Source organism: Argopecten irradians, chromosome 12 (assembly GCF_041381155.1).
Source record: "Argopecten irradians isolate NY chromosome 12, Ai_NY, whole genome shotgun sequence".
Classification (NCBI taxonomy): domain Eukaryota; kingdom Metazoa; phylum Mollusca; class Bivalvia; order Pectinida; family Pectinidae; genus Argopecten; species Argopecten irradians.
In genome coordinates this window covers 35,508,436-35,535,166 of record NC_091145.1, presented here as the reverse complement: position 1 = coordinate 35,535,166, position 26,731 = coordinate 35,508,436, and the positions used below count along the sequence as shown (strand labels likewise).

The 26,731-nt window shown below is 37.7% G+C and overlaps 2 protein-coding genes across 3 annotated transcripts in view; one reads left to right on the top strand and one right to left on the bottom strand.

Moving 5' to 3' along the window:
* Positions 1-1,419: 1,419 nt before the first annotated feature.
* LOC138304782 (E3 ubiquitin-protein ligase TRIM9-like) lies at positions 1,420-8,736 on the bottom strand. Of its 2 annotated transcripts, XM_069245054.1 has the most exons (8): positions 7,997-8,735; positions 6,937-7,032; positions 5,397-5,639; positions 4,486-4,508; positions 4,038-4,180; positions 3,689-3,727; positions 3,233-3,514; positions 1,423-2,727 (listed from the first exon to the last, which is right to left on the bottom strand). In XM_069245054.1, the coding sequence occupies exons 1-8, from the start codon at positions 8,621-8,623 to the stop codon at positions 2,075-2,077; spliced, it is 2,106 nt and encodes a 701-aa protein (XP_069101155.1). In that variant the 5' UTR covers positions 8,624-8,735; the 3' UTR covers positions 1,423-2,074. The 2 variants fall into 2 exon arrangements, with proteins under 2 accessions (XP_069101157.1, XP_069101155.1); XM_069245056.1 differs by lacking the exon at positions 6,937-7,032 and having other exon boundaries at positions 1,420-2,727; positions 7,997-8,736.
* A 1,655-nt stretch (positions 8,737-10,391) lies between these two features.
* Positions 10,392-26,731, top strand: part of LOC138304780 (glutamine--tRNA ligase-like) — a 53,780-nt gene continuing 37,440 nt past the window's right edge. Inside the window, 3 exon segments of the mRNA XM_069245052.1 lie at positions 10,392-10,562; positions 12,030-12,183; positions 26,473-26,582. Of these exon segments, the coding sequence (XP_069101153.1) occupies positions 10,407-10,562; positions 12,030-12,183; positions 26,473-26,582 (420 nt within the window). The 5' untranslated portion in view covers positions 10,392-10,406.

The following is a 26,731-nucleotide window of genomic DNA, read 5'->3' as shown; positions in this document are numbered from 1 at the left end:
CAAATAGGCTAAAATCTTGAAATTACTTGTTGTGAATAATTAAGAGGCTTAGAGTACTGATTTTGGGCCGGTAGCATACTAGGATGAAGGGCTACCAAGTTTGCGAAAATAAATGTCCTTGACCTACTGTTACAATCATAGTCATCAAATGTATCAGAAACTTACAGCTTCAAGTGTCCGACTATTATCCCAACATTCAATAAAACCTTGTTATATTGCACAGGTTTACGAAAACCTCGCCGTTGTTGCCATGTTTTTTTCAGTCTAGTTTGTTGTCTTTATATCCCAAACCTAACCATTATGACGTAAGTTATATTAACGTGGACACGTCAGCTGATCACCGTCATAATGGTTGTCTTATGGCGGCCTTGGTCTAACCACAGCAGTTTTAAAACAGAGACCCGTACAATGCGTAAATATTGTAAATGTAAACACTAAGCTATTTTTATGAAATAAAACCGAATCAAGTACGCCAGTCACTGATGTCGTTGTTCCAAAGTACCATCAGACAGCCGTTTTCAGGTTCCTATTCTTGTATCATAATGTAAGAATATTATACAAATATTTCATGGCCTACTGTGCTCTAGTTCATAATATTTAACCCGAGGTGGTGGTAATCAACAAATGTTATATTGCACGAGGCCGAAGGCCGAGTGCAATATAATATTTGTTGATTACCATCACCGAGGGGTAAATATTATGAACTAGAGCACAGTAACCCATGAAATATTTGTTTTATTACATAATCACCAGTTTTTCAGTTGAATATTATTATAAAATGAATACGACAATCACTTAACAAAATCATCAGCACCGTACCGTACGGAAAAGCTTCAAATCCTATTGAAGATTGACATATAAACCACGTACGTCACGTTGTAACTCCGGTTTGGATGTCTTATTGTCTTTTTTAACAATATTAGACCTGCATGCAGCCTTTTGATCTAATACATTCGCCGTGTCCGTCCTCTACTCGATAAACGTCTACATGACGTGCTTGTTTCGAGATCTATAAAGCTAGCGCGAAATTGAACGTGAACCTTTGTGACGTCATAATAACGTAACTCACTGTTACGCGCGATTCCTCGGAGGTTTTCTACAAAACTAGACAACAACAGCGAGGTGTTCCTAAAGCCGTGCAATATAACATCTCGAACCGTGCAATATAACGTTTCCATGGGAGCGTGCAATATAACTTCGAACCGTGCAATATAACAAGGTTTTATTGAACGGTCGGTGTAATAGTTGAAAATATTATATTACTTCATATATAGTTTGGTGTAAACAAAGTATGTAATAAAAGCATATATGACTCAGTGGTAAACAATGCCCTTGTTTTTAAGCAGCACAGAATACCACAGGCTAATCGTGTATGTTACACGAGGATACACGGGTAGGCCTAAGTTCTAGTATATTCAAACCCCTGGAGAACGGCAAGAGCTTTGAAAGCGCTTGGGAGAAACTAAACTGTTTTATTGATGTTTTTTTTTAAATATTTGTTAACCATTACAAGGTCATGCTACATTTTTACTTATATAAAACAAATATACAGTATGTACGCATTTCAAATTCAACATTGTGTTGCGATGTTATTTAAGGATGGAGACAATGATACAATGGTTGAGATTTATTGAAATGATATATAAACATGACTTGATGGTATTTAAAAAAAATAGTACTTCTTATTATAGCTGAAGTTACAGACGGTAATATTGATAGGATCTTGATATTAAAACCTGGGTACGAAACTAAATATTGGACAGAATTTCTCTACGACACTAACGGTTTCATTCCGAAGTAAAGCGAAGAATTCACCTGATTGAACGTCAACATACACTAAAATATCATTTTTCCTCTGTTTAATTCCTGCTTTGTAGGGTACAACAACACAAGTTTTCCCGAGGTTTTAATTACATTGGCTAAACATGTGTTGACGATAACCTTGACCTTCCATCTTAAAGTAGATTTTAAAGATAAGTATAGCATTTTTGTCGTATTTTAAACATGAATTTCAATTATCTTTTAGTTTTAAATTCTTTTGACTTGTAAACAACCAGCTTGGCCCTGGAGCTCGTCACACTAACATTTCGTACACTATGTTCGGGACGGAAGCCTGAGTTGTCTCCCCTAGGTGCATTTCCTTGACCATTTGCTTTTTACCCGACAGGGCGAACATGGCCAGATAGTTGTCTGTGGATCGGATGTCACGGAATGTGTACAGAGTCCTATCCTTCGCCTTGTCCAGGACCGAAAATGTCATGGTCTTCAGGTTTAGGAAGAAGCCGAGATAGGAGTAGAAGTGATCGTTTGTCCATGCTAGATCAAGCGCTGACTGTATCTTCATGTTACCGTCCATGCCGAACATGAGCCTGGCGGCTTTCTTACCGTATTTCACGGCTCTGCACGTGTAGGTCGTAACCATAGGGCTGGTCCTGTCAGCTTTGTTTGGCTTACGGGAGCAGTAGATCCCTAAATCGAATGCCCAATCCGTGGATGTTTTGTGTAGATGACTCATTCGGTACTTGATTTTGACCTCCCAGTAGTTGTACAACCCCGCCAGTTCACTCTGTCCAAACGTCCCACAGACAATGTTGGGATGGTTTACCTGGGTTACACGTGCTTTTGAGCTCGTGATATCCACGTCGGTTCCTTTTTCGGCCAACCTCAGTCCTTCATTGTAAACAATGATATCCTTAGAGGCACTCTTCTCATCAAACTGCACGTCACCTGCAAGAAGAGAGTTCTGGCGACTGAGTGCCAATTTTACGTCAGCAATACCAAGGAATGATGAAGCGAAAATTCACGATGATATACTGACCACATTACAGCATTAAGTACAGGTCTGTAGTGAAAGTGCCTAGTACATGCATACTCATGATTTCAGGAACAGTGGACACATCGAATACGTCCTTTGTTCTCGGTCAAAAATTTGAAGTATACTTACTCGTGATTTCAAGAACAGTGGCCAAATCGTGGACGTCCTTTGTTCTCGGACCAAGGTTCAAAGCATACTTACTCGTTATTTCGGGAACAGTCGATATATCGAAGACGCTATTTGCTCCTAGTCAAAGGCTTAAATCATACTTACTTGTGATTTCAAGAACTGTTGGCACATCGAGGACGTCCTTCGTCCCCGGTCAAAGGCTCAAATCATACTTACTCGTTATTTCCGGAACAGTGGACACGTCGAGGACGGCTTTTGTCCCGGGTCAAAGGCTCAAATCATACTTACTCGTTATTTCCGGAACAGTGGACACATCGAGGACGGCTTTTGTCCCGGGTCTACCTTGTACACACACCGATACTCTGTACGCAGTGTCGTGCCACAGACGATTCACTGCCACACAGGTGTCACGCAGACCAAAGATCTCGCGCGTGGAGCGTTCTTTGCCTTCGTCGCACTGTAGCTGGATATCGAACACCTGCCCGTCAGTGTGTGACCATTCCAGTATGATACATCCTCCGTTCTCACACCACTTCCGCTGAACGCTCGTGATCTGAACACGCTCCTCACCTGGTTAAAACAAGGTCATTGAAGGGTAGAACGTTAGTTCATCTGCCACTTTCATTTATTAGAAGATCTTACAATATTGAGGTTGCCACATTTGGAAATTTGCACGACTAGCTTAATTCAACGTTAACTATTGGCACTAATGACGTCTAGAGTGTAATTGGAGCTATAACTTACATTTGGGGTCCACTAACATAGCATCGCGGACCACTCCATCTGTAACAGTGAAGAAAACAAACAATCATACGATGAACCGTGCATTATATGTTAGAAGTGAGGATAGACAACTCTCTATATAAAGTTAAGAGGGTGAAGGGTATTCACTTTACAGTTTATAAGAAAATGTGTTCACTCCTTACTATGTATAATGAATAAATACTTCATTATCGTCAAAGACGGAACAACCATTTGAGCATCCATCTTCAGTGATCGCTGACACGATATGTAATTGTATAATCAGCGGATGGCAGTTCATAGACTGCGCTTCGTAAGATTCCAGTGAAAATGTTAATATAAGTATATATACCCATCTGGGCGGCCGACATTGCTTCTGTCAGCAATGTCTGGATCCGTCTGAGGACAGCGTCCGCAGTGCCTGGCAGTTGTTGGGCGACTCTCACGGTGTCTGGGAATGAAAACTTGGCTAACGTGGTCCGGGTATGTACCATCCTGTAAGGGGAGGAAAGAAGAAATAGATGGATCGTCGCAGGTAAGATAAGGTTATTTTGATATTCAAACATGGATTGATCTTCAATTTGGCTGTGTGTACGGCATTTGAATCCAGTTGGCAACGAGCTATGACAACGTCTATTGAGCGCGTTATAAAATTACATCACTGTTTTGGGTATAAACAGCAAAAAACTGGTAAGTACCATCGCCGTGGCTGATAGGCTAAATAGACTGTTTATACGCTAACAGCTAGACTTTACAAAGCCGCAAAAGAAAAACATGTAAGAAATATGTGAGATACTTACCTTTTCTTCAGTGATACTATACTCTGAAATAAAAGATACCTATGTATCAATACGTAATTAAAAGTATTAACTTTAACATAAAAGTTAGAAAATAACAAAATAAAAGTTATGTGAGGAGATCCGAGCCGAGTGTGATCGAAATTTACGTTAGATTTTAACCGTTCTACCGATTTTCTAATGTGTGATTTTTTTTGTGAATGTCCCAAAAATAACAACCAAGATGGATTAGGAAAGTAGAGAGTAAACCTTTTTATCGCCAGATCCTTCATTAAAAAATCTGGAGAGCTCATGGTAGGACACCTAACCACTCAATTTGGAGGCTAGTGGCAGAATGTCAGCTACCTTGTAAATGGACAAAGTTGATATCTACTTTTATCAGCATCAGTGCAAACACCATGCCGTAGCAGATAATGTCGCCATACGAGTAAGTAAGACAGCTTATCGTAAGATGTTCAGTCTGCGTGCTCTGGTATCTAGAAGGGTCTATGCCTCTTTCAATCCTGATATCTCGACCTACCGTAAGATGTTCGGTCTGCGTGCTCTGGTATCTATCTAAGGGTCTATGCCTCCTCTTTCAGTCCTGATATCTCGACCTACCGTAAGATGTTCAGTCTGTGGACCCAGTATCTGGTATCCAGGATGGTCTGTGCCTCCCCTATCTGTCACGACATCTTTACCTACCGTAAGATGTTCGCACTGTGTGCCCTAATATCTGGTAAGTCCAATAAACCTGCCTATATTATAAGACTTTATTTATTCAATTATTTATTTATGTATTTTGCCTAATATAGATTAGGAAACAAAAAATAATAAAAAGTCTATTAATATAGGTAGGTTTAGGTCTGTGTGCCCCAGTATCTGGTTTCCAGGAAGATCTGTGACTCCCTTTCAGTCACAATATCTCGACTTACCATAAGTTGTTCGCACTGTGTGCCCTGGTATCTGGCGTCCAGAAGGGTTTGTGCCTCCCCTATCAGTCCCGATATCTCGAGCTGGTTATCTCGAGCCTTGTCAAGTTCAGATTCAGCCTGTATAAAGTACCCAGCGAACCCCATTTTGGTGTCTGTTTGAAGTTTGGTCTGCCTATCTTGTACAAATTTGGTGATTCTATCCATTTCCCTGTTAATTTCCTTCAGCTTACAGTTTTCGGCGTCCTGTGGGGTAAATCACAATATGGTGGTCTAAAAACGGAGCAATTGTTTAACGAACGGCGTTAACAATGTATATACCAAATGTAGGGTTTTTTTTCAAAACGACATCCGAAAAATAAATGTAGTGTATGCTTGTGTGTGATAATATGTGGCTGACATGCACAAAGCCACAATATGACTTTTTATCAAAATTGTGTTTCGAATTCGTGCACATTGTTGTAAATTGCAAACAGACAACTTAAGTTAATTTTCCATCCTTTTAAAAAAAAAAAAAAAAAAAAAAAAAAAAAAAAAAGCTTATGCAATAACGCAGGTAAATTCGCCACAAAATACTAAGTTTATAAATGTATCAAGGACATCTATGTTTAGGGATTTTTAACCGGATCTAGAACTTCGATTTTATTAAATCGCTGATATTGAATTTTATTTTCGGACGTAAGATGGTGTTAGACAACTTTTAATTAGCATATTAAAAGACAAACCAAACCATGGAGATGTAATCGTACTTAAGGTATTCTCAATGTCTGTGTTAAGTTATTGTAGAAATAAACATTTATTTTTTGTAGTTTATTAATGTTGTATCGGCAGATTTGCAAATATCATTTACCTCAACTTCGCTAGCCAAGGGTATTAATCCGATTCTCTTTCTATTACCCTTGGCATATCTCACTTCAGAACAGGTGTTTTTGCTTTCAAATTGTGATTGGATGCGGCTAGGTTCAGGCGACCAATGAAAACGCAGCTTTGATTTGTCAACAAAACTGAACTGAAGGGGTAGTATATATAGTGACCTACATTTGCATAATGAGGCATCAGGCATGTCTGTCAACATCAACTCCTAGCGAAGTTATATTATTATCCCAGCTAAATGAACGTCTTGGAGACGTTGCTCTCCAAACAGATTGGAAAGTACGTGCATGGTTTATGTTTCACAAATTAAACAATTAAAAGATATACTACGATCTCGTTACAAAATTGGACACTGCATAACTTCTGCTTGAAACGCAAAAACTGGTGTCCGAACTAACTAATAAACAAATGACTCACACACATGTTCATCTTTGGTATTTTGAATCTGTCGCAAACAACACGCGTGTTTCATAGGGCGCTGCCATTTTTTCAACCATACAACAATGATACGAGCTTTTTAATTGGTTGCTTATTACGTAAATGGAAGGGGCGCAACTGCGGTGATCCAGCAGGTGGCGCAGTGCGGGACCACCCGTTCTGAAGTCAGATAAGCCAAGGGTAATAGAAAGAGAATCGGACTAATACCCTTGGCTAGCGAAGTTGCATTTACCTTTGTAACCTGAAACTCGTTCTCCTTGCCAGCTATCTTTTTAGCCATGTCGCGTTTCAGCCTCTCCATATCGCTTACTCTGCATTTTAAACCCGTCTGCACGAAGAAATGAATGGTAAAGTTAATAAATTGAACTGAGGATTTGTACGTGAATGTTGTGAATACGACAGCAGTGAGAGTGACATTCAGAAGAATCTCGATCTACAAGAAGGCCAACCGGGACGCCATAGCGGAAGGGAAGAAATTACGCCAACATTCAAGACAATATTGTGGAAAACCAACACCAACATCCCATACCAGTAGACTAATGAAGGGAGATAGAAAGTCGTCCTACAGACTGTATAAAAGTTGACTAAAGAAGGGAGATAGAAAGTCGTCTACCGACTGTAAGAAGGGAGATAGAAAGTCGTCCTACCGACTGTATAAAAGTTGACTAAAGAAGGGAGATAGAAAGTCATCCTACCGGCTGTATAAAAGTTGACTAAAGAAGGGAGATAGAAAGTCGTCTACCGACTGTAAGAAGGGAGATAGAAAGTCGCCCTACCGACTGTATAAAAGTTTACTAAAGAAGGGAGATAGAAAGTCGTCCTACCGACTGTATTTAAAAGGATTCTGGACGTAATTACACAAGATATAAATCAGACTGTACGGTAGCTGGGAAAGGACATGGAAAATAAAAAGTCATTGCGTGCGAATAGAATACTACTGCGTGTGAGTGGACGCGAGTGTATTGCGTGTAAACGCAATAGTAACCCGATAGTACTGCTTGTAAATTAATCATAAATAACTCAGTGATATAAATAATCGCACGCAATACCATTGTGTTCACGCGCAACAACTTTTTTCTTGTCGCGTCCTTTCCCAGCCAACGTACATATGCCAATGAAGATCCACTAAAAACTAAGTGAAAGCTAGCATGCATTATATGATAGCTAAAATTTGTCTGAAAGTTGATTTTTTCATTCGATTTTCCAACCTTTCCTGTATTGGCGAACCTTTATTTGATAACCCCACATTTTTACATAGAACACTATCGAACAGTTTGTCGTTAGAGCCTTACCATCTGTTGTGTCAGAGCCTGATTGACGCCGACAAGTTTATGACCCATACTCTTGTGACTGGTCACGACCAATTCCGACTCCCGTTGGATCAAAATAAGACATTGTTCACAGAACAGATTATCTCTTGCTTTGGCAGAGGTAATTTGCTGGTCCATTTTCTTTTCCCTGGGGTCAAAAAGTTCGTGCTTGGCCAAGGCCCCGCGCATGGGATGGAGTTCCTCGCAGCAGAACTTGCAATACGACGTTTGACATTGGGCGCACGACCTGACGGCGTTCCTAGGCGGAACCGTCTCGCAGGCGTCACATGGCACAGACGGCGTAACACTTATTACCTTCTGTTCGGAGGAAAAGTTCAGTACTATGCTAGCAATGAGATAGTTCTTTGGTAGACTATCGATACCTTTGTCGTCCAGTACTGCGGTCTGTCTGCATTCCGGACAATCAAGTGTGTGTGGCTTCTTTTTCTGGCTTTCTGCCTGGTTGTTTTGATTCTTTTTACCATCGGGATATTTTTTGTTGTACAAGTCCTTCAGGCATGGTCGACAGTAAGTGTGAGCGCACGGTAAGTTGACAGGGTCCTGGAATAAGTCCAAACAAACTGGACAGGTCAATAGCGACTCGTCCATGGCCTCCTAAAATTTAGACGGGCGAAAAACACGCACGTCTCTGAAAAAAAACCTAACACTGATCTAGATCTGTCGTCAATAACATTATGTCTCTTTGGAAACCTCTTTGTGACGTCATAATCGAATGAGGTAGGTAACGTCATGTGATTAAGACGCGTCATTTTCACTTGGAAATATGGATTCTTGGCAGCACAAGCAGCTACATCTACCATGACCTTTGTGATCAATACGATTAGGGTTTTTCTAGTTTCAAAATCATTCTCGATGTCAATAATTGGAAATATTCGTTCTAAAAACGCAAGATGTACTTGTAAAATACCCGATTTCATTTCATGAACACACAATATTCCTACGGTATCTGTAAAATGCATGATAATGTACAGTCAATCTTGACGTAACGTACAAAATGAGCGTTCTCTTTATTACAAAGCCAACTGCATGGCTTGATTGTCGGAATAACAAATGAATATTTTTCATATATTTTGACCTTTTTTTTAAACTGACACTGCTTTGCTTTTTCTTTTCACTGACACTGCTTTGCTTTTTCTTTTCATGCACAGGAAGATATCTACATTCCTAGTCTACGTACATTTTGTATCGATTCGTAATATTGATATGTTTTGTCTAATAGCATATGTATCTTTCCCTAAAAGGATAATTATCTCATCATTTTTTAATCTTTTTTTTTTCATTCACAGAAAATAAGTATGATTGTTTTAGATGTTCTAAAATAGTATTGGTGACGTAGGCCTAATGTACATACTCGAAAAGTAATCACAATTTTATCAAAAGCTTCTTTTATAATAAATGACTTATGTATGGAAAGAAATATCTCTTTGTTATCTTTTCATCATTTTACGCAAAATATCAACCAATAAAAGGATACATAATCTTCGATAATTTACATTTGGTAAACATGTTAGAATTTAAGAAATATATTGACTGATGCCACATAGGTTGATACAAGGACATACAAATCAAAAGAAATGTATCTTCTATCTACATTGATCCACATGCACAACATGGTGAGTTTAAGAGAAGTTTGCTATAAAATAGTGAACTACACGTACATTATATATTTTTACCGCAGCAATCATGAAGTATTTGATTTGTTCCCAGTCATGTTAGAATAATTATATACATGTACATGTGCATGTGCATGTGCATGTAGTTATATTAATTATATTACTTTCATCTTCAATGTTATGCAAATGAATTTCACGCAAATTTAATTTATCTTGTGCCTTATCCCTGCCACGCCAAATATGTTGTTCTATAAGAATTAAAGGGGAAATTATTTGGTCATAGAATTTGTCATAGAATTTTAATTTTAATAAAAATAGAATTACATCCGCTTTTATAAAAGCGAAGCACATTATATGAAAATGATAAGAAAATGAAAACAGGATGAAACAGTTCAGAGAAAAAATATTTATTAGATTCTAGTTGTTTCATCACTAAATTTTTTATCTCCACTAATATCGATATGATGCAATGTTTTAGCTACCTGTGCAATCTATTGCATGGTTAAAACTAAGAAAAAAATGGTGAATTTGATAAAAAAAGAATTACATCCGCTTTTATAAAAGCGAAGCGAATTATATGAAAATGATAAGAAAATGAAAACAGGATGAAACAGTTCAGAGAAAAAAAAAGAAATTATTTCTTAGTTGTTTCATCACTAAATTTTTTATCTCTACTAATGTCGATATGATGCAATGTTTTAGCTACCTGTGTAAAGGGAGGTAATCCTCAAAAGTTATCATGACTTGCCATAACACGCATGCGTGCTAAAACAGGAAGCACGTTGTCTAAGACCACCGACATGGCTGCTGTCGACGTTTCACTGTTTACCGGTATCGGTCTCAGTGAGCAGAAAGCGAAGGAAACGATAAAAAATGAACAAGTTTCACAGCTTCTCAAACAAGCCATAGAACAGGTGTGGGATTTTTTCTGATACAATGTCCAAACTTGGTAATCGTCAAAACGAAAGTCAAGTAATGATGCAATGTTTTACCTGTTATGTTTACAAACTGTTTTGGATGTTTTACATTGCATATTTGTGAACACAATATATTTTTTATTTTTCTTAAATTGTACGCTTTACTGTAGAATTAGTACTTGATTAAAAGTTGAAAACATTTTGAAAACTCCCGCATGAAAAAATCTGTTCATGTTCTTGTATTGAACGAATATACGTGCCCGGCCTACTATACCTTTCTTTACATTTTTGTAGGTTTTCAGATATTTTATGCGTATACATGCATTTACATATGATTTTTGTCCAAAACAAACATAATTACCATTTTTAATACCTACCGTACCGCTCACAAGACGTCAAATTCACAATTTGTGGACTTGCCGTATAAATTTCCTTCAGAAAGACCTTCGTATGTATTATGTAAAAAATAATGCCTCGATGAGAATTTGATATTTTATGTGGTTCAGTTTTATTCCCTAGAAGGTAAGCGATATCAAACAAGTACGATAAAATGCAAACAAACGTTTTATAATGCTTTGCATAATCATTACTTTGCTCCATTAGTAGTAATAGGCACCAATTGTAGCTCTAAAGACGACACAATTTTCTGTCAAAAAGTCTTTTGAGCTACAATATTGCAGCTAGTTCTTGTAATACATTCATATTTATGTTTGGCGCTGGAAATATTTTTTTATGGAGAATTTAAGTCTATTTTCGTGTAAAAGTAACGGAGAAAATGAAGCGGGCAGACTGGATTCGATAAGACCTCTAAAACATTAGCCGAACGCTCTACCGCTGATCTACGTGGTCACTGTTGATCAACCCAGTCCAATTTCGCTATATTTTTTGTATATACTCCTCCCTTTTTCAAAGTTTTCACCCTCGAAGACATACCAGACCCTTATACAACCACTGTGGGTTATTTAGATGGGCACCAATTTTGTAACTGGAGAGGAGAAAATTTAACGGTCATTGCAGACCAGGATTCAAACAGGGAACCTCCGAACACTAGGCGAATGCTCTACCACTGAGCTACCTGGTCACCAATCGCGATGATCAACCCAGTCCAATCCCCCTACACTCATATAGACGCATTTCCTTTTAACTTTTCATAGATAACACTTTAGTAGTAAACAGAATATAACCATCAATACATGTTCAAGGTTTTGATACTGTACCTAAATGATGTGGATAGATCGAGTGAAAGTATGATTAATTACCATCAAGTAATCCCACCATCCAGTGATTGTAATAGTACAAGAATCACGTCAAAATATGATATCAACAGAAGATGGGATTACTCAGCAGAAACTCATATTAAATTTACCCATGTACTTTTGGTATCTTGAAACCCCCATATTATTACATGTATGTGTATGTACTGAACACTGCAGCAATATGATATCAGTTCCACTTTATTTTAAGGCAAAAAGATGTGGACTTTCGACAGTGGACAAGGATGTAGGCAAGTTGCTCTACAATGTGGCCACTCGTCTCAAGAAACAGATCCAGTCCCATCAGGGTCTCCTCGTCGGTTACATCGCTACGAAAAAAATCACCACCGAAATTCAGCTAAATGGTAAGTTAAGTATAGTCGCAAAGTAATTGCTACAAGGAACATTAAATGTTTAAAATATATATAAGTTAAAAATGCTCCACCGCAGACAGAGCATAAATGACATTCATCATTTGAACAGTTATTGGTGTTTAATCGTGTATATATATGTCTAATAAGCATAAAAATTGTAATGAAATAATCTATTTTGCGTTTGGTGCATGTACAATCAGTATTTCATTCCATATAGGATATAGTGACATGGATTTTTTTCGGGATGCAATTAATTATTTTTCATATCTTTAAATTAAAGTTAAATTAGAAGCTCAAACTTTTCAATGATGGTAATGGTGTAAACTAAGTAACTTTTGTAACTAAAGAAAAATACTAAATCGTCTGCTCATGTCATTGATAGTGAAAAAATTCCGTTTGTCAGCGGTGTAGCATCTTTAATATTTTTTTTAATTTTCTTATGTCTTGTAAATATGAAAGAAAATATGAAGTTTCATGACTACGATTAACAACTTCACATCCTATTGAATGTGTATGACATAATCAATCTTCAAGTTTACTTTCAAATGACAGACAGGGCTAGCTCTTGGTCAAAAATTGGATTTGCTAATTGAAATTTGCAGGTTGCATGTCAATCTATGATTGGCAAGGATAATTTTTTATTTCCTTTATATTGATTAGAAGAAGGGGAAACAATGCCAATTGCAAATATACATGGACCAAGGTGAGCTTATGTGATACCGTGGTGTCCGCCGTCCGTCTGTCAACAATAGACTTCTTCTCCATAACCACTGGTCAAAATTATTTAACAAAATTTGACTGGTAGCATCCTTACGAGATACTGACTGAAAGTTGTACAAATGGTCGACTGACCCCTGAGGTGCGGGGACAAAAGGGGTCAATTTTGCTAATTCCACATCAAGGACTTCTTCTCAGAAACTAAGTATGGGATAGCACTCATATTGCAATGGTAGCATCCTTATAGGGCGGGGATTCAAAATTGTACAAAGGAAATAGACACATTGACAATTTTGTAACCCTGGTCAATACAAGCAACAATAAACCACTCCGCTAGACAGAACTTCTCCTTAGCTTGATCAGTTGAGCATCAGCCTAGTAATCCAGAGGTCCAGTATTTGATTCTTGGAAGAGGCAGTGATTGAATTTATTATAAATCCTGTACCCTATTACACATTAGTTTTGCAATAGTTAAAATTGTAGGGGATAGCCCTCCTATCATTGAACACCAGGTAGAATTACCTGAAACGGACTGAACTAGACTAAAGCGAAGAACTGGCAGAGATATGATAATAGACTAACAGTTATCAAAAGTCATTTTTTCCCAATGCTATTCAATCAAAAACAAACACTGACATTGTTCTTAATCGCAAATGTCAGTGTTTGATGATGAATTGTCACTGACACAGCAAAGGGAAGTAACTCTAAACGAACACTGCACCAGATGTACGACATGACGTCCAAATCATAGACTGGAATTAAGTAGAATTCAGAATGCAATACCATTACAATACTATCTACATATTTAAACTATCCCAATAGTTTCCCCCAATAGAAATAGTATTGCGATAGTTAAAATTGTAGGAACTGGACTGAAATGAAAATCAAGGTTTGGTACCGTATGATAACAGACTAACAGTTGTTAACAAAAGTCTCTTTTTCCCCATGCTATTCAATCAAAAACAAACACTGTCATTGTTCTCAATGTCAGTGTGTTTGATCATGAATGGGACTAATTCACATACCACCTGATACCTGATAACGTTTGTGAGGGACTGATGTTTCTGTTGGTGATGGCCGTGACGTCAAAAGATGATATCCCGTGCTATCGTTATTTCAGCGGAAAGATTACAAAGAGTTATGTTCAATTACACCAGAGATACTAGTCCTGCACAAATGTTAACGGTCATCACATGGTAAGTTAATTAGTTCCATTGTCACTGACACAAGCAAAGGGAAGTAACTTTAAACCAATACTGCTCCAGATGAATGACATGAAGTTCAATTCATAGACTGAATTTAATAGAATTCAGACTGCAATACTATTGCAATAGTAGTATGCATTAGTTAAACTATTCCAGTAGTGTTTCCCTCAGTAATAATAGTATTGCAGTAGTAATCCAACATGTACCATTGAACAAAAGTCAAGATTACCAGAAATGGATTGAACTGGACTTAAATGAAGTACTTACATGTACAAAGGTTTGATATGACAACAGATCTAGACTATTAATTAAAAGTCACTTTTTCCCCATGCTATTCAATCAAAAACAAAACTGACATTGTTCTCAATGTCAGTGTGTTTGATCATGAATGGGACTTTTAAATTCATGTACCATGTGATACCTGACAAGGTTTGTGGGACTATTGTTTCTATTGGTGATGGAATGACGTCGAATATCATGTGCTAACGTCATTTTAACGCCATTATCGGGTATCACATTGTACGTGAATTAGTTCCATTGTCACTGACACTAGCAAAGGGAAGTAACTTTAAACCAAAACTTCTCCAGATGAATGACATGAAGTCCAATTCATAGACTGAATTTAATAGAAATCAGAATGTAATACTATTGCAATAGTAGTCTGCATTAGTTAATTTATCCCAGTAGTGTTTCCCTCAATAGAAATAGTATTGCAGTAGTATTCCTACATGTACCATTGAACACCAGTCAAGATTACCAGAAATGGATTGAACTGGTCTTAAATGAAGTACTTGCAAAGGTTTGATATGACAACAGACTATTAATTAAAAGTTCCCCCATGCTATTCAATCAAAAACAAAAACTGACATTGTTCTCAATGTCAGTGCGTTTGATCATGAATGGGACTTTTAAATTCATGTACCATGTGATGCCTGACAAGGTGTGTGCGACTATTGTTTCTATTGGTGATGGAATGATGTCAAAAGATGACATCCTGTGCTAAAAGTCATTTCAACACCATTATTTGGTATCAAGTGGAACATGAATTAATCCCATTGTCACTGACACTAGCAAAGGGAAGTAACTCTGAACGGACACTGCACAAGATGTACAACATGATGTCTAATTCATAGACTGAATTAAATAGAATTCAGAATGCAATACTATTGCAATTATAGTAGTCTGCATTAGTTAAACTATCCAAATAGTGTTTTTTGGCTTCGCAACAGTAGTGTAACCCTGGTCAATACTAGTAACAATATACCACTCCGCTAGAGAGAACTTCTCTTTAGTTCAATCGGTTGTGTGTCAGACTAGTAATCCAGAGGTCCTGCGTTTGATCTCTGGAAGAGGCAGTGATTGAATTGTTTATAAATCTTGCACCCTGTTACAGAATAGTATTGCAATAGTTAAAATAGTAGGGAATAGTCCTCCTACAATTGAACACCAGTTAGAATTACCTGAAACGAACTCAACTGGACTAAAATGAAGTACTTGCAGAGGGTTAATATGATAATAGACTAAAAGTCGTTATCAAAAGTCACTTTTTTCTCATGCTATTCAATCAAAAACAAACACGGACATTGTTCTTAATCGCAATGGTCAGTGTGTTTGATGATGAATTGTCAGCAAAGGGAAGTATCTCTAAAAAACACTGCACCAGATGTACGACATGACATCCAAATCATAGACTGGAATTAAGTAGAATTCAGAATGCATTACCTTTACAATACTATCTACATATTTAACTATCTCAATAGTTTCCCCCAATAGAAATAGTATTGCGATAGTTAAAATTGTAGGAACTGGACCGAAATGAAAATCAAGGTTTGGTACGATAACAGACTAACAGTTGATAACAAAAGTCACTTTTTCCCCATGCTATTCAATCAAAAACAAACACTGGCATTGTTCTCAATGTCAGTGTGTTTGATCATGAATGGGACTAATTCACATACCACCTGATACCTGATAATGTTTGTGGGGGACTTATGTTTCTATTGGTAATGGAATGACATCAAAAGATGATATCCCATGCTATCGTTATTTCAGTGAAAAGATTACAAAGAGTTACGTTCAATTACCACCAGAGATACTAGTCCTGCACATATGTTAACGGTCATCACATGGTACGTGAATTAGTTATGTCGTCACTGACACTAGCAAAGGGAAGTAACTCTAAATGGATACTGCTCCAGATGAATGACATGAAGTTCAATTCATAGACTGAATTTAATAGAATTCAGACTGCAATACTATTGCAATAGTAGTATGCATTAGTTAAACTATTCCAGTAGTGTTTCCCTCAATAATAATAGTATTGCAGTAGTAATCCAACATGTACCATTGAACAAAAGTCAAGATTACCAGAAATGGATTGAACTGGACTTAAATGAAGTACTTACATGTACAAAGGTTTGATATGACAACAGATCTAGACTATTAATTAAAAGTCACTTTTTCCCCCATGCTATTCAATCAAAAACAAAAACTGACATTGTTCTCAATGTCAGTGTGTTTGATCATGAATGGGACTTTTAAATTCATGTACCATGTGATACCTGACAAGGTTTGTGGGACTATTGTTTCTATTGGTGATGGAATGACGTCGAATATCCTGTGCTAACGTCATTTTAACGCCATTATCGGGTATCACATTGTACGTGAATTAGCTCCATTGTCACTGACACTAGCAAAGGGAAGTAACTTTAAACCAAAACTTCTCCAGATGAATGACATGAAGTTCAATTCATAGACTGAATTTTATAGAATTCAGACTGCAATACTATTGCAATTGTAGCCTGCATTAGTTAAACTATCCCAGCATTAGAAATAGTATTGCAGTAGTAATTCTACATGTACCAATGAACACCAGTCAAGATTACCAGAAATGGATTGAACTGGACTTAATGAAGTACTTGCAAAGGTTTGATATGACAACAGACTATTAATTAAAAGTCACTTTTTCCCCCATGCTATTCAATCAAAAACAAAACTGACATTGTTCTCAATGTCAGTGCGTTTGATCATGAATGGGACTTTTAAATTCTTGTACCATGTGATACCTGACAAGGTGTTTGCGGGACTATTGTTTCTATTGGTGATGGAATGATGTCAAAAGATGACATCCTGTGCTAAAAGTCATTTCAACACCATTATTTGGTATCAAGTGGAACATGAATTAATCCCATTGTCACTGACACTAGCAAAGGGAAGTAACTCTAAACAGACACTGCACAAGCTGTACAACATGATGTCCAATTCATAGACTGAATTAAATAGAATTCAGAATGCAATACTATTGCAATTATAGTAGTCTGCATTAGTTAAACTATCCCAATAGTGTTTTTACCCCTCGCAATAGCAGTTGTAACCCTGGTCAGTACTAGCAACAATATACCACTCTGCTAGAGAGAACTTCTCTTTAACTTGATCGGTTGTGTGTCAGAGTAGTAATCCAGAGGTCCCGCGTTTGATCTCTGGAAGAGGCAGTGATTGAATGTTTATAAATCTTGTACCCTGTTACACAATAGTATTGCAATAGTTAAAATAGTAGGGAATAGTCCCCCTACAATTGAACACCAGTTAGAATTACCTGAAACGAACTCAACTGGACTAAAATGAAGTACTTGCAGAGGGTTAATATGATAATAGACTAAAAGTCGTTATCAAAAGTCACTTTTTTCCCATGCTATTCAATCAAAAACAAACACAGACATTGTTCTTAATCACAATGGTCAGTGTGTTTGATGATGAATTGTCACTGACACAGCAAAGGGAAGTAACTCTAAAAGAACACTGCACCAGATGTACGACATGACGTCCAAATCATAGACTGGAATTAAGTAGAATTCAGAATGCAATACCATTACAATACTATCTACATATTTAAACTATCCCAATAGTTTCCCCCAATAGAAATAGTATTGCGATAGCTAAAATTGTAGGAACTGGACCGAAATGAAAATCAAGGTTTGGTACGATAACAGACTAACATTTGTTAACAAAAGTCACTTTTTCCCTATGCTATTCAATCAAAAACAAACACTGACATTGTTCTCAATGTCAGTGTGTTTGATCATGAATGGGACTAATTCACATACCACCTGATACCTGATAACGTTTGTGAGGGACTTATATTTCTGTTGGTGATGGCCGTGACGTCAAAAGATGATATCCTGTGCTATCGTTATTTCAGTGAAAAGATTACAAAGAGTTATGTTCAATTACCACCAGAGATACTGGTCCCGCACAAATTTGATGGGTATCACATTGTAAGTAAATTAGTTCCATTGTCACTGACACTAGCAAAGGGAAGTAACTTTAAACCAAAACTTCTCCAGATGAATGACATGAAGTTCAATTCATAGACTGAATTTAATAGAATTCAGACTGCAATACTATTGCAATAGTAGTATGCATTAGTTAAACTATTCCAGTAGTGTTTCCCTCAATAATAATAGTATTGCAGTAGTAATCCAACATGTACCATTGAACAAAAGTCAAGATTACCAGAAATGGATTGAACTGGACTTAAATGAAGTACTTACATGTACAAAGGTTTGATATGACAACAGATCTAGACTATTAATTAAAAGTCACTTTTTCCCCATGCTATTCAATCAAAAACAAAACTGACATTGTTCTCAATGTCAGTGTGTTTGATCATGAATGGGACTTTTAAATTCATGTACCATGTGATACCTGACAAGGTTTGTGGGACTATTGTTTCTATTGGTGATGGAATGACGTCGAATATCATGTGCTAACGCCATTTTAACGCCATTATCGGGTATCACATTGTACGTGAATTAGTTCCATTGTCACTGACACTAGCAAAGGGAAGTAACTTTAAACCAAAACTTCTCCAGATGAATGACATGAAGTCCAATTCATAGACTGAATTTAATAGAAATCAGACTGCAATACTATTGCAATTGTAGCCTGCATTAGTTAAACTATCTCAGTAGTGTTTCCCTCAATAGAAATAGTATTGCAGTAGTATTCCTACATGTACCATTGAACACCAGTCAAGATTACCAGAAATGGATTGAACTGGTCTTAAATGAAGTACTTGCAAAGGTTTGATATGAAAACAGACTATTAATTAAAAGTCACTTTTTCCCCCATGCTATTCAATCAAAAACAAAAACTGACATTGTTCTCAATGTCAGTGCGTTTGATCATGAATGGGACTTTTAAATTCATGTACCATGTGATGCCTGACAAGGTGTGTGCGACTATTGTTTCTATTGGTGATGGATGATGTCAAAAGATGACATCCTGTGCTAAAAGTCATTTCAACACGACCATTATTTGGTATCAAGTGGAACATGAATTAATCCCATTGTCACTGACACTAGCAAAGGGAAGTAACTCTGAACGGACACTGCACAAGATGTACAACATGATGTCTAATTCATAGACTGAATTAAATAGAATTCAGAATGCAATACTATTGCAATTATAGTAGTCTGCATTAGTTAAACTATCCAAATAGTATAAGGGTAATATGATAACAAATAATATGTTCTACTGAAAAGTCACAGCTGGCTATACTCATATATAGCAAAACTACTGATTCTCTGTGTGGAAACGTTTCCTTGTTTTTGTGGTTTCTTTTAAAGCCACCAAGTATCTCTAAATAAAACAGTGCACCAAGTTTTACGTTTTTCCAAACATAGCTCACATGGTCCGTCCTTCTGTCCATCAACAATTGACCTTTTTCTTCTTAACCTCTACTCAATTTAACGAATGTTTCCCCCAATAGAACTAGTAGCATCCTAAAGGGGCACCTTACTGAAAAATTTTACAAACAGACTAACAGGAATAACGATTGCACTTTTTCCCCATGTTCAATCAAAACAAACACTGGCATGGCCAATGTCAGTGCAGATCATGAATCTTGGATTTTGATAGTTACCACCTGATACCTGAAAGTTTGTGGGGGACTTATTTTCTATTGGTCCGCTAATTCTCAGATGAAGAATCAGGAAAGATCATTTCTCAAATTTCATATGTACATTCAGTAGGATTCCCCTAGAGTTCCTAATTCGTCAGAAAGTTACTGAAAGGATCTTTCTCAATATTTCTATATGTAGGTTTCCACTACGAGATACTAGTTGTGCATATTGCATTTTGAACGGATCGGTCAACAAGATGGCCTGGGCCCCCCCCCCCCCTAGGGCAGCCATCACATGGTACACTAATTTCTCAGAAAGTACTGAAGAGATTTGACTCAAATTTTATATGTAGTATGTTTGACGAAAATGTTTTACAAAGGCAGAGTAAAAGAACCATTTTTGAATTGTCTCAGACATAGATTTCATTCTTTGGTGAGCCAGACAAGGTGATCCCTACTGGGATCTCTTGTTATAAACATCTTTATGGGTGGGGGAGGGAGGGGTCAATTTGGCCATTTTTAGCCACCATCAGATGGGTGGGCTATTCAAATCGGCCCTTTTGCGTCTGTGTGGTCCGTCGTCCCTCCGTCCCCGTCAGTTAACAATTCTTGTTACCGCATATTCCTCAGAAAGTGCTGGGGAAAGGATCTTTCCTAAAATTTCCTATGTAGGTTCCCTTAGGACCTAGTTGTGCATTTTGCTTTTTGGGACAGATCGGTTAAACAAGATGGCCGACAGTCGGCCATCTTGGATTTTTGACTATCTAGCTTGAAAGTTTGTTACCCCGCTATTTCTCAAAAAGTGCTGAAGGGATATTTCTCAAATTTCATAAATAGGTTCCCCTAGGACCCTAGTTGTGCATATTGCATTTTGGGACCGATCGATTCAACCAAGATGGCCGACAGTCAGCCATCTTGGATTTTGATAGTTGAAGTTTTGTTACCGCTATTTCTCAAAAAGTGCTGAAGGGATCTTTCTCAAATTTCATATACAGGTTCCCCTAGGACCCTAGTTGTGCATATTGCATTTTGGGACCGATCGATCACAAGATGGCCGACAGTCACCATCTTGGATTTTGATAGTTGAAGTTTGTTACCGCTATTTCTCAAAAAGTGCTGAAGGGATCTTTCTCAAATTTCATAAGTAGGTTCCCCTAGGACCCTAGTTGTGCATATTGCATTTTGGGACCGATCGATCAACAAGATGGCCGACAGTCAGCCATCTTGGATTTTGATAGTTGAAGTTTGTTACCAGCTATTTCTCAAAAAGTGCTGAAGGGGATCTTTCTCAAATTTCATATACAGGTTCCCCTAGGACCCAAGTTGTGGCATATTGCATTTTTTTGGGACCGATAGCGGTGAACAAGAAGATGGCAACAGACGGCCATCTTTGATTTTGATTATTTAAAGTTTGTTACCGCTATTTCTCAAAAAGTGCTGAAGGGGTATCTTTCTCAATATTTCATATACAGGTTCCCCTAGGACCCTAGTTGTACATATTGCATTTTGGGACCAATCGGTCAACAAGATGGCCGACAGGCGGCCATCTTGGATTTTGTTAATTGAAGTTTTTACCGCTATTTCTCAAAAAGTTACCGCTATCCTCAGAAAGTGCAACAGGCTGAAATTAGGATCTTTCTCAAATTTCATATGTAGGTTCCCTTAGGACCCTAGTTGTGCATTTCTCATTGCATTTTCCCCTAGGACCCTAGATCGAGGTCAACAAGATGGCCGACAGTTGGCCATCTTGGATTTTGATAGTTGAAGTTTGTTACCGCTATTTCTCAAAAAGTGCTGAAGGGATCTTTCTCAAATTTCATAGGTAGGTTCCCCTAGGACCCTAGTTGTGCATATTGCATTTTGGGACCAATCGATCAACAAGATGGCCGACAGTCCAGGCCATCTTGGATTTTGATAGTTGAAGTTTGTTACCGCTATTTCTCAAAAAGTGCTGAAGGGATCTTTCTCAAATTTCATATACAGGTTCCCCTAGGACCCTAGTTGTGCATATTGCATTTTTGGGACCAATCGATCAACAAGATGGCCGACAGTGGCCATCTTGGATTTTGATAGCTAAGTTTGTTACCGCTATTTCTCAAAAAGTTTAGAAGGGATCTTTCTCAAATTTCATACAAGGTTCCCCTAGGACCTAGTTGTGCATATTGCATTTTGGGACCGATCGGTCAACAAGATGGCCAACAGGCGGCCATCTTGGATTTTGATAGTTAAAGTTTGTTACCACTATTTCTCAAAAAGTGCTGAAGGGATCTTTCTCAAATTTCATAGGTAGGTTCCCCTAGGATCCTAGTTGTGCATATTGCATTTTTAGACTGAGCGATCAACAAGATGGCCGACAGTTGGCCATCTTGGATTTTGATAGTTGAAGTTTGTTACCGCTATTTCTCAAAAAGTGCTGAAGGGATCTTTCTCAAATTTCATAGGTAGGTTCCCCCTAGGACCCTAGTTGTGCATATTGCATTTTGGGACCGATCGATCAACAAGATGGCCGACAGTCGGCCATCTTGGATTTTGATAGTTGAAGTTTGTTACCGCTATTTCTCAAAAAGTGCTGAAGGGATCTTTCTCAAATTTCATATACAGGTTCCCCTAGGACCCTAGTTGTGCATATTGCATTTTGGGACAGATCGGTCAACAAGATGGCCGACAGTCGGCCATCTTGGATTTTGATAGTTAAAGTTTGTTACCGCTATTTCTCAAAAAGTGCTGAAGGGATCTTTCTCAAATTTCATATACAGGTTCCCCTAGGACCCTAGTTGTGCATATTGCATTTTGGGACCAATCGGTCAACAAAGATGGCCGACAGTCGGCCATCTTGGATTTTGATAGTTAAAGTTTGTTACCGCTATTTCTCAAAAAGTGCTTAGAAGGGATGTGTCTCAAATTTCATAGTAGGTTCCCCTAGGACCCTAGTTTTGCATATTGCATTTTGGGACCGATCGGTCAACAAGATGGCCGACAGTCAGCCATCTTGGATTTTGATAGTTGAAGTTTGTTACCGCTATTTCTCAAAAAGTGCTGAAGGGATCTTTCTCAAATTTCATATGTAGGTTCCCTTAGGACCCTAGTTGTGCATATTGCATTTTGGGACAGATCGGTCAACAAGATGGCCGACAGTCGGCCATCTTGGATTTTGATAGTTGAAGTTTGTTACCGCTATTTCTCAAAAAGTGCTGAAGGGATCTTTCTCAAATTTCATATACAGGTTCCCCTAGGACCCTAGTTGTGCATATTGCATTTTGGGACCGATCGATCAACAAGATGGCCGACAGTCAGCCATCTTGGATTTTGATAGTTGAAGTTTGTTACCGCTATTTCTCAAAAAGTGCTGAAGGGATCTTTCTCAAATTTCATATACAGGTTCCCCTAGGACCCTAGTTGTGCATATTGCATTTTGGGACCGATCGGTGAACAAGATGGCCAACAGACGGCCATCTTGGATTTTGATAGATAAAGTTTGTTACCGTATTTCTCAAAAAGTGCTGAAGGGATCTTTCTCAAATTTCATATACAGGTTCCCCTAGGACCCTAGTTGTGCATATTGCATTTTGGGACCGATCGATCAACAAGATGGCCGACAGGCGGCCATCTTGGATTTTGATAGTTGAAGTTTGTTACCGCTATTTCTCAAAAAGTGCTGAAGGGATCTTTCTCAAATTTCATATACAGGTTCCCCTAGGACCCTAGTTGTGCATATTGCATTTTGGGACCGATCGGTGAACAAGATGGCCAACAGACGGCCATCTTGGATTTTGATAGATAAAGTTTGTTACCGCTATTTCTCAAAAAGTGCTGAAGGGATGTGTCTCAAATTTCATAGGTAGGTTCCCCAAGGACCCTAGTTGTGCTTATTGCATTTTGGGACTGATCGATCAACAAGATGGCCGACAGGCGGCCATCTTGGATTTTGATAGTTGAAGTTTGTTACCGCTATTTCTCAAAAAGTGCTGAAGGGATCTTTCTCAAATTTCATATACAGGTTCCCCTAGGACCCTAGTTGTGCATATTGCATTTTGGGACCGATCTGTGAACCGATCTTGGATTTTGATACTTGTTATCGCTATTTCTTAGAAAGTACTATAGCGATATGTCTCAAATTTTATATATAGTGTGTTTGAAAAAGTTTGAAAAGCAGGGAAAAGATCCCTCTTTCCATTGTCAGACCCAGATCATTCTTTGGTGGGCGCCAAGATCCCTCTGGGATCTCTTGTCATATAAATGACTTCTTCTCTGAAACTAATTATTGGATAACACTCATAATGCATTGGTAATATCCATATAGGGTGGGGATTCAAAATTGTACAAATGATAGGGCTGACCCCCGGGGGCCTGAGGGACGGGCCCAAAGGGGTCAATAAAGCAATTTTCATATTAACAACTTCTTCTCTGTAACTAAGCATAGGAGAGCACTCATAATGCAATGGTAGCATCCCTATAGGGTGGGGATTCAAAATTGTACAAATGATAGGGCTGACCCCCGGTGGCCTGATGGACAGGACCAAAAGGGTCAATTAAGCTATTTTCATATTAACAACTTCTTCTCTGCAACTGATATAAGCATAGGAGAGCACTCATAATGCATTTGTAGCATCCTTATGGGTTGGGATTAAAAATTGTACAAATGATAGGACTGACCCCTGGGGTCTGAGGTGTGGGTTCAAAAGGGTCATTCAGGCTACTATTTTCATATAAATTACTTCCTCTCTGACACTATGTATGTCTTAGATAGTATATTTGTATGGTATCTTTGTAACATCATTATGTGGTTGGGATTCAAAATTAAACAAATCGTAGGGTCAATTTTGCTATTTTTAGGTCACCTGCTTTTAAGGTCACCAGCTGGTGTTACTTTAGTAAATATAAACTGGGCTTAATGAAACTTTGTATGTAGACTTACATTGGAAAGATGATTCGTCAGTAATTTACTGAGTTATTGCCCTTTGCACCAATAACTATTATTGGACCTTGTGAACGAATTAACTTTAGTAAATATAAACTGAGCTTAATGAAACTTTGTATGTATACTAACATTGGAATGATCTCAGACGAGTTCAAAAATCAGCTTGATTCAACGGTAATTTACAGAGTGATTGCCCTGTGCCATAATAATTACTTGATGGACCTTGTGAACGTAATAACTTGAGTAAATATGAACCAAGCTTAAAGAAACTTTGAATGTAGACTAGCATTGGAAAGATCTCGGACAAGTGCAAAAATCAGCTTGATTCGACTGTACTTTAAGGAGTTATTGCCCTTTGCACGTTTAATTATTTTTGGACCTCTTGAATGCGATAACTTTAGTAAATAGAAACTGAGCTTAATGAAACTTTGTGTGTAAACTAACATTGGAAGGATCTCAGATGAGTTCTAAAATCAGCTTGATTCAACAGTAATTTATGGAGTTACTGCCTTTGCACTAATAATTACTATTGGACATTGTGAACATGATAACTTGAGAAAATAGGAACTGAGCTTACTGAAATTTATGTATGTAGACTAACATTGGAAAGATCTCGAACGAGTTAGAAAAGCAGCTTGATCAGACAATATTTTACTGAGTTATTACCCTTTGCACTAATAATTATTATTGAAGCTTGTGAATATGATAACTATGCACTCAGCTTCATGAAACTTTGTATTTAGACTAAAATTGGAAAGATCTCGAACAATTTGGAAAATCATCCTGATAAGATCTTAACTTACGGTGTTATTGCCCTTTGCAATTATAGCTGTTAAATTTTGTGTGGTAATGATAACTTAAGTAAATATGCATCAAGCTTAATAATACTTTGTATATGTAGACTTACATTGGAAAGATCTCAGACTAGTTGGCAATCAGCTTGATTCAATTGTAACTTACAGAGTTATTGCTCTTTGCAATTTATAATTATTTAATCTTGTGAATATGATAAATTGAGTAAATATGATTCGAGCTTAATGAAAAATTGCATATAGACTACATGTATATAGCTAACATTGGAAGTAACTTGAACAAGGTTCAAGCTTCAAGTATCGAAGCTTGATTCGACTTTAGCTTATTTACGGAGTTATATAATTATTTATACCTTTCCAATAATAATTAAAGAACCTTGTGAACACGGTTATGTGAGTAAATATATATATATATATGCACCAAACTTAATGAAACTTTGTAGGTAGACCTTTTAGTTGTATGTTCCTGTTTCTTGAACAAAAAACATCAGTTGGTCTTTGTGATAATTACTAAAAAAAACAAGTGAGTGATACACAGCCTGTGGGCCACTTGTAAATATATATCCCTATACAAAACAATAAACTACCCGGTAAACAAAGTTTCTGTCTTTCCATCTATAGTCTGCAGATGAGCTCTATAGACATACATAACTTTTTATAATATACATGTATATGCCATATGAGAAATATTTTTCATGCTGCGCTAATAGATGATAACTTTGTCAGCTGCCATGGACTACCTGTTACATAATCCCCTTCCTCCTGTGGATACTGTACGCCTAGAAAAGGAGAGTGGAGTGGGCGTGGCTATCACACCTGAACAAGTGGAGGAAGCTGTGAGTATCTGATTTATTGTCTGTCCTTGTGGGATGGGGGTTTGAAAGGGGGTACTCAACTAGAACAGGAGAATAGAGTTGGCTATCACACCTGAACAGGTGGAGGAAGCTGTGAGTATCTGATTTATTGTCTGTCCTTGTGGGATGGG

What these genes read in the sequence shown, in the direction of transcription:
- LOC138304782 (XM_069245054.1), bottom strand. Translation starts at nt 8,623, where the DNA reads ATGGACGAGTCGCTATTGACCTGTCCAGTTTGTTTGGACTTATTCCAG. An exon ending in ACGAGTTTCAGGTTACAAAG is followed by an intron (nt 5,640 to 6,936) that starts GTAAATGCAACT and finishes TTTACCCCACAG; the next exon opens with GACGCCGAAAACTGTAAGCT. An exon ending in TATGTTAGTGGACCCCAAAT is followed by an intron (nt 3,515 to 3,688) that starts GTAAGTTATAGC and finishes TGTTTTAACCAG; the next exon opens with GTGAGGAGCGTGTTCAGATC.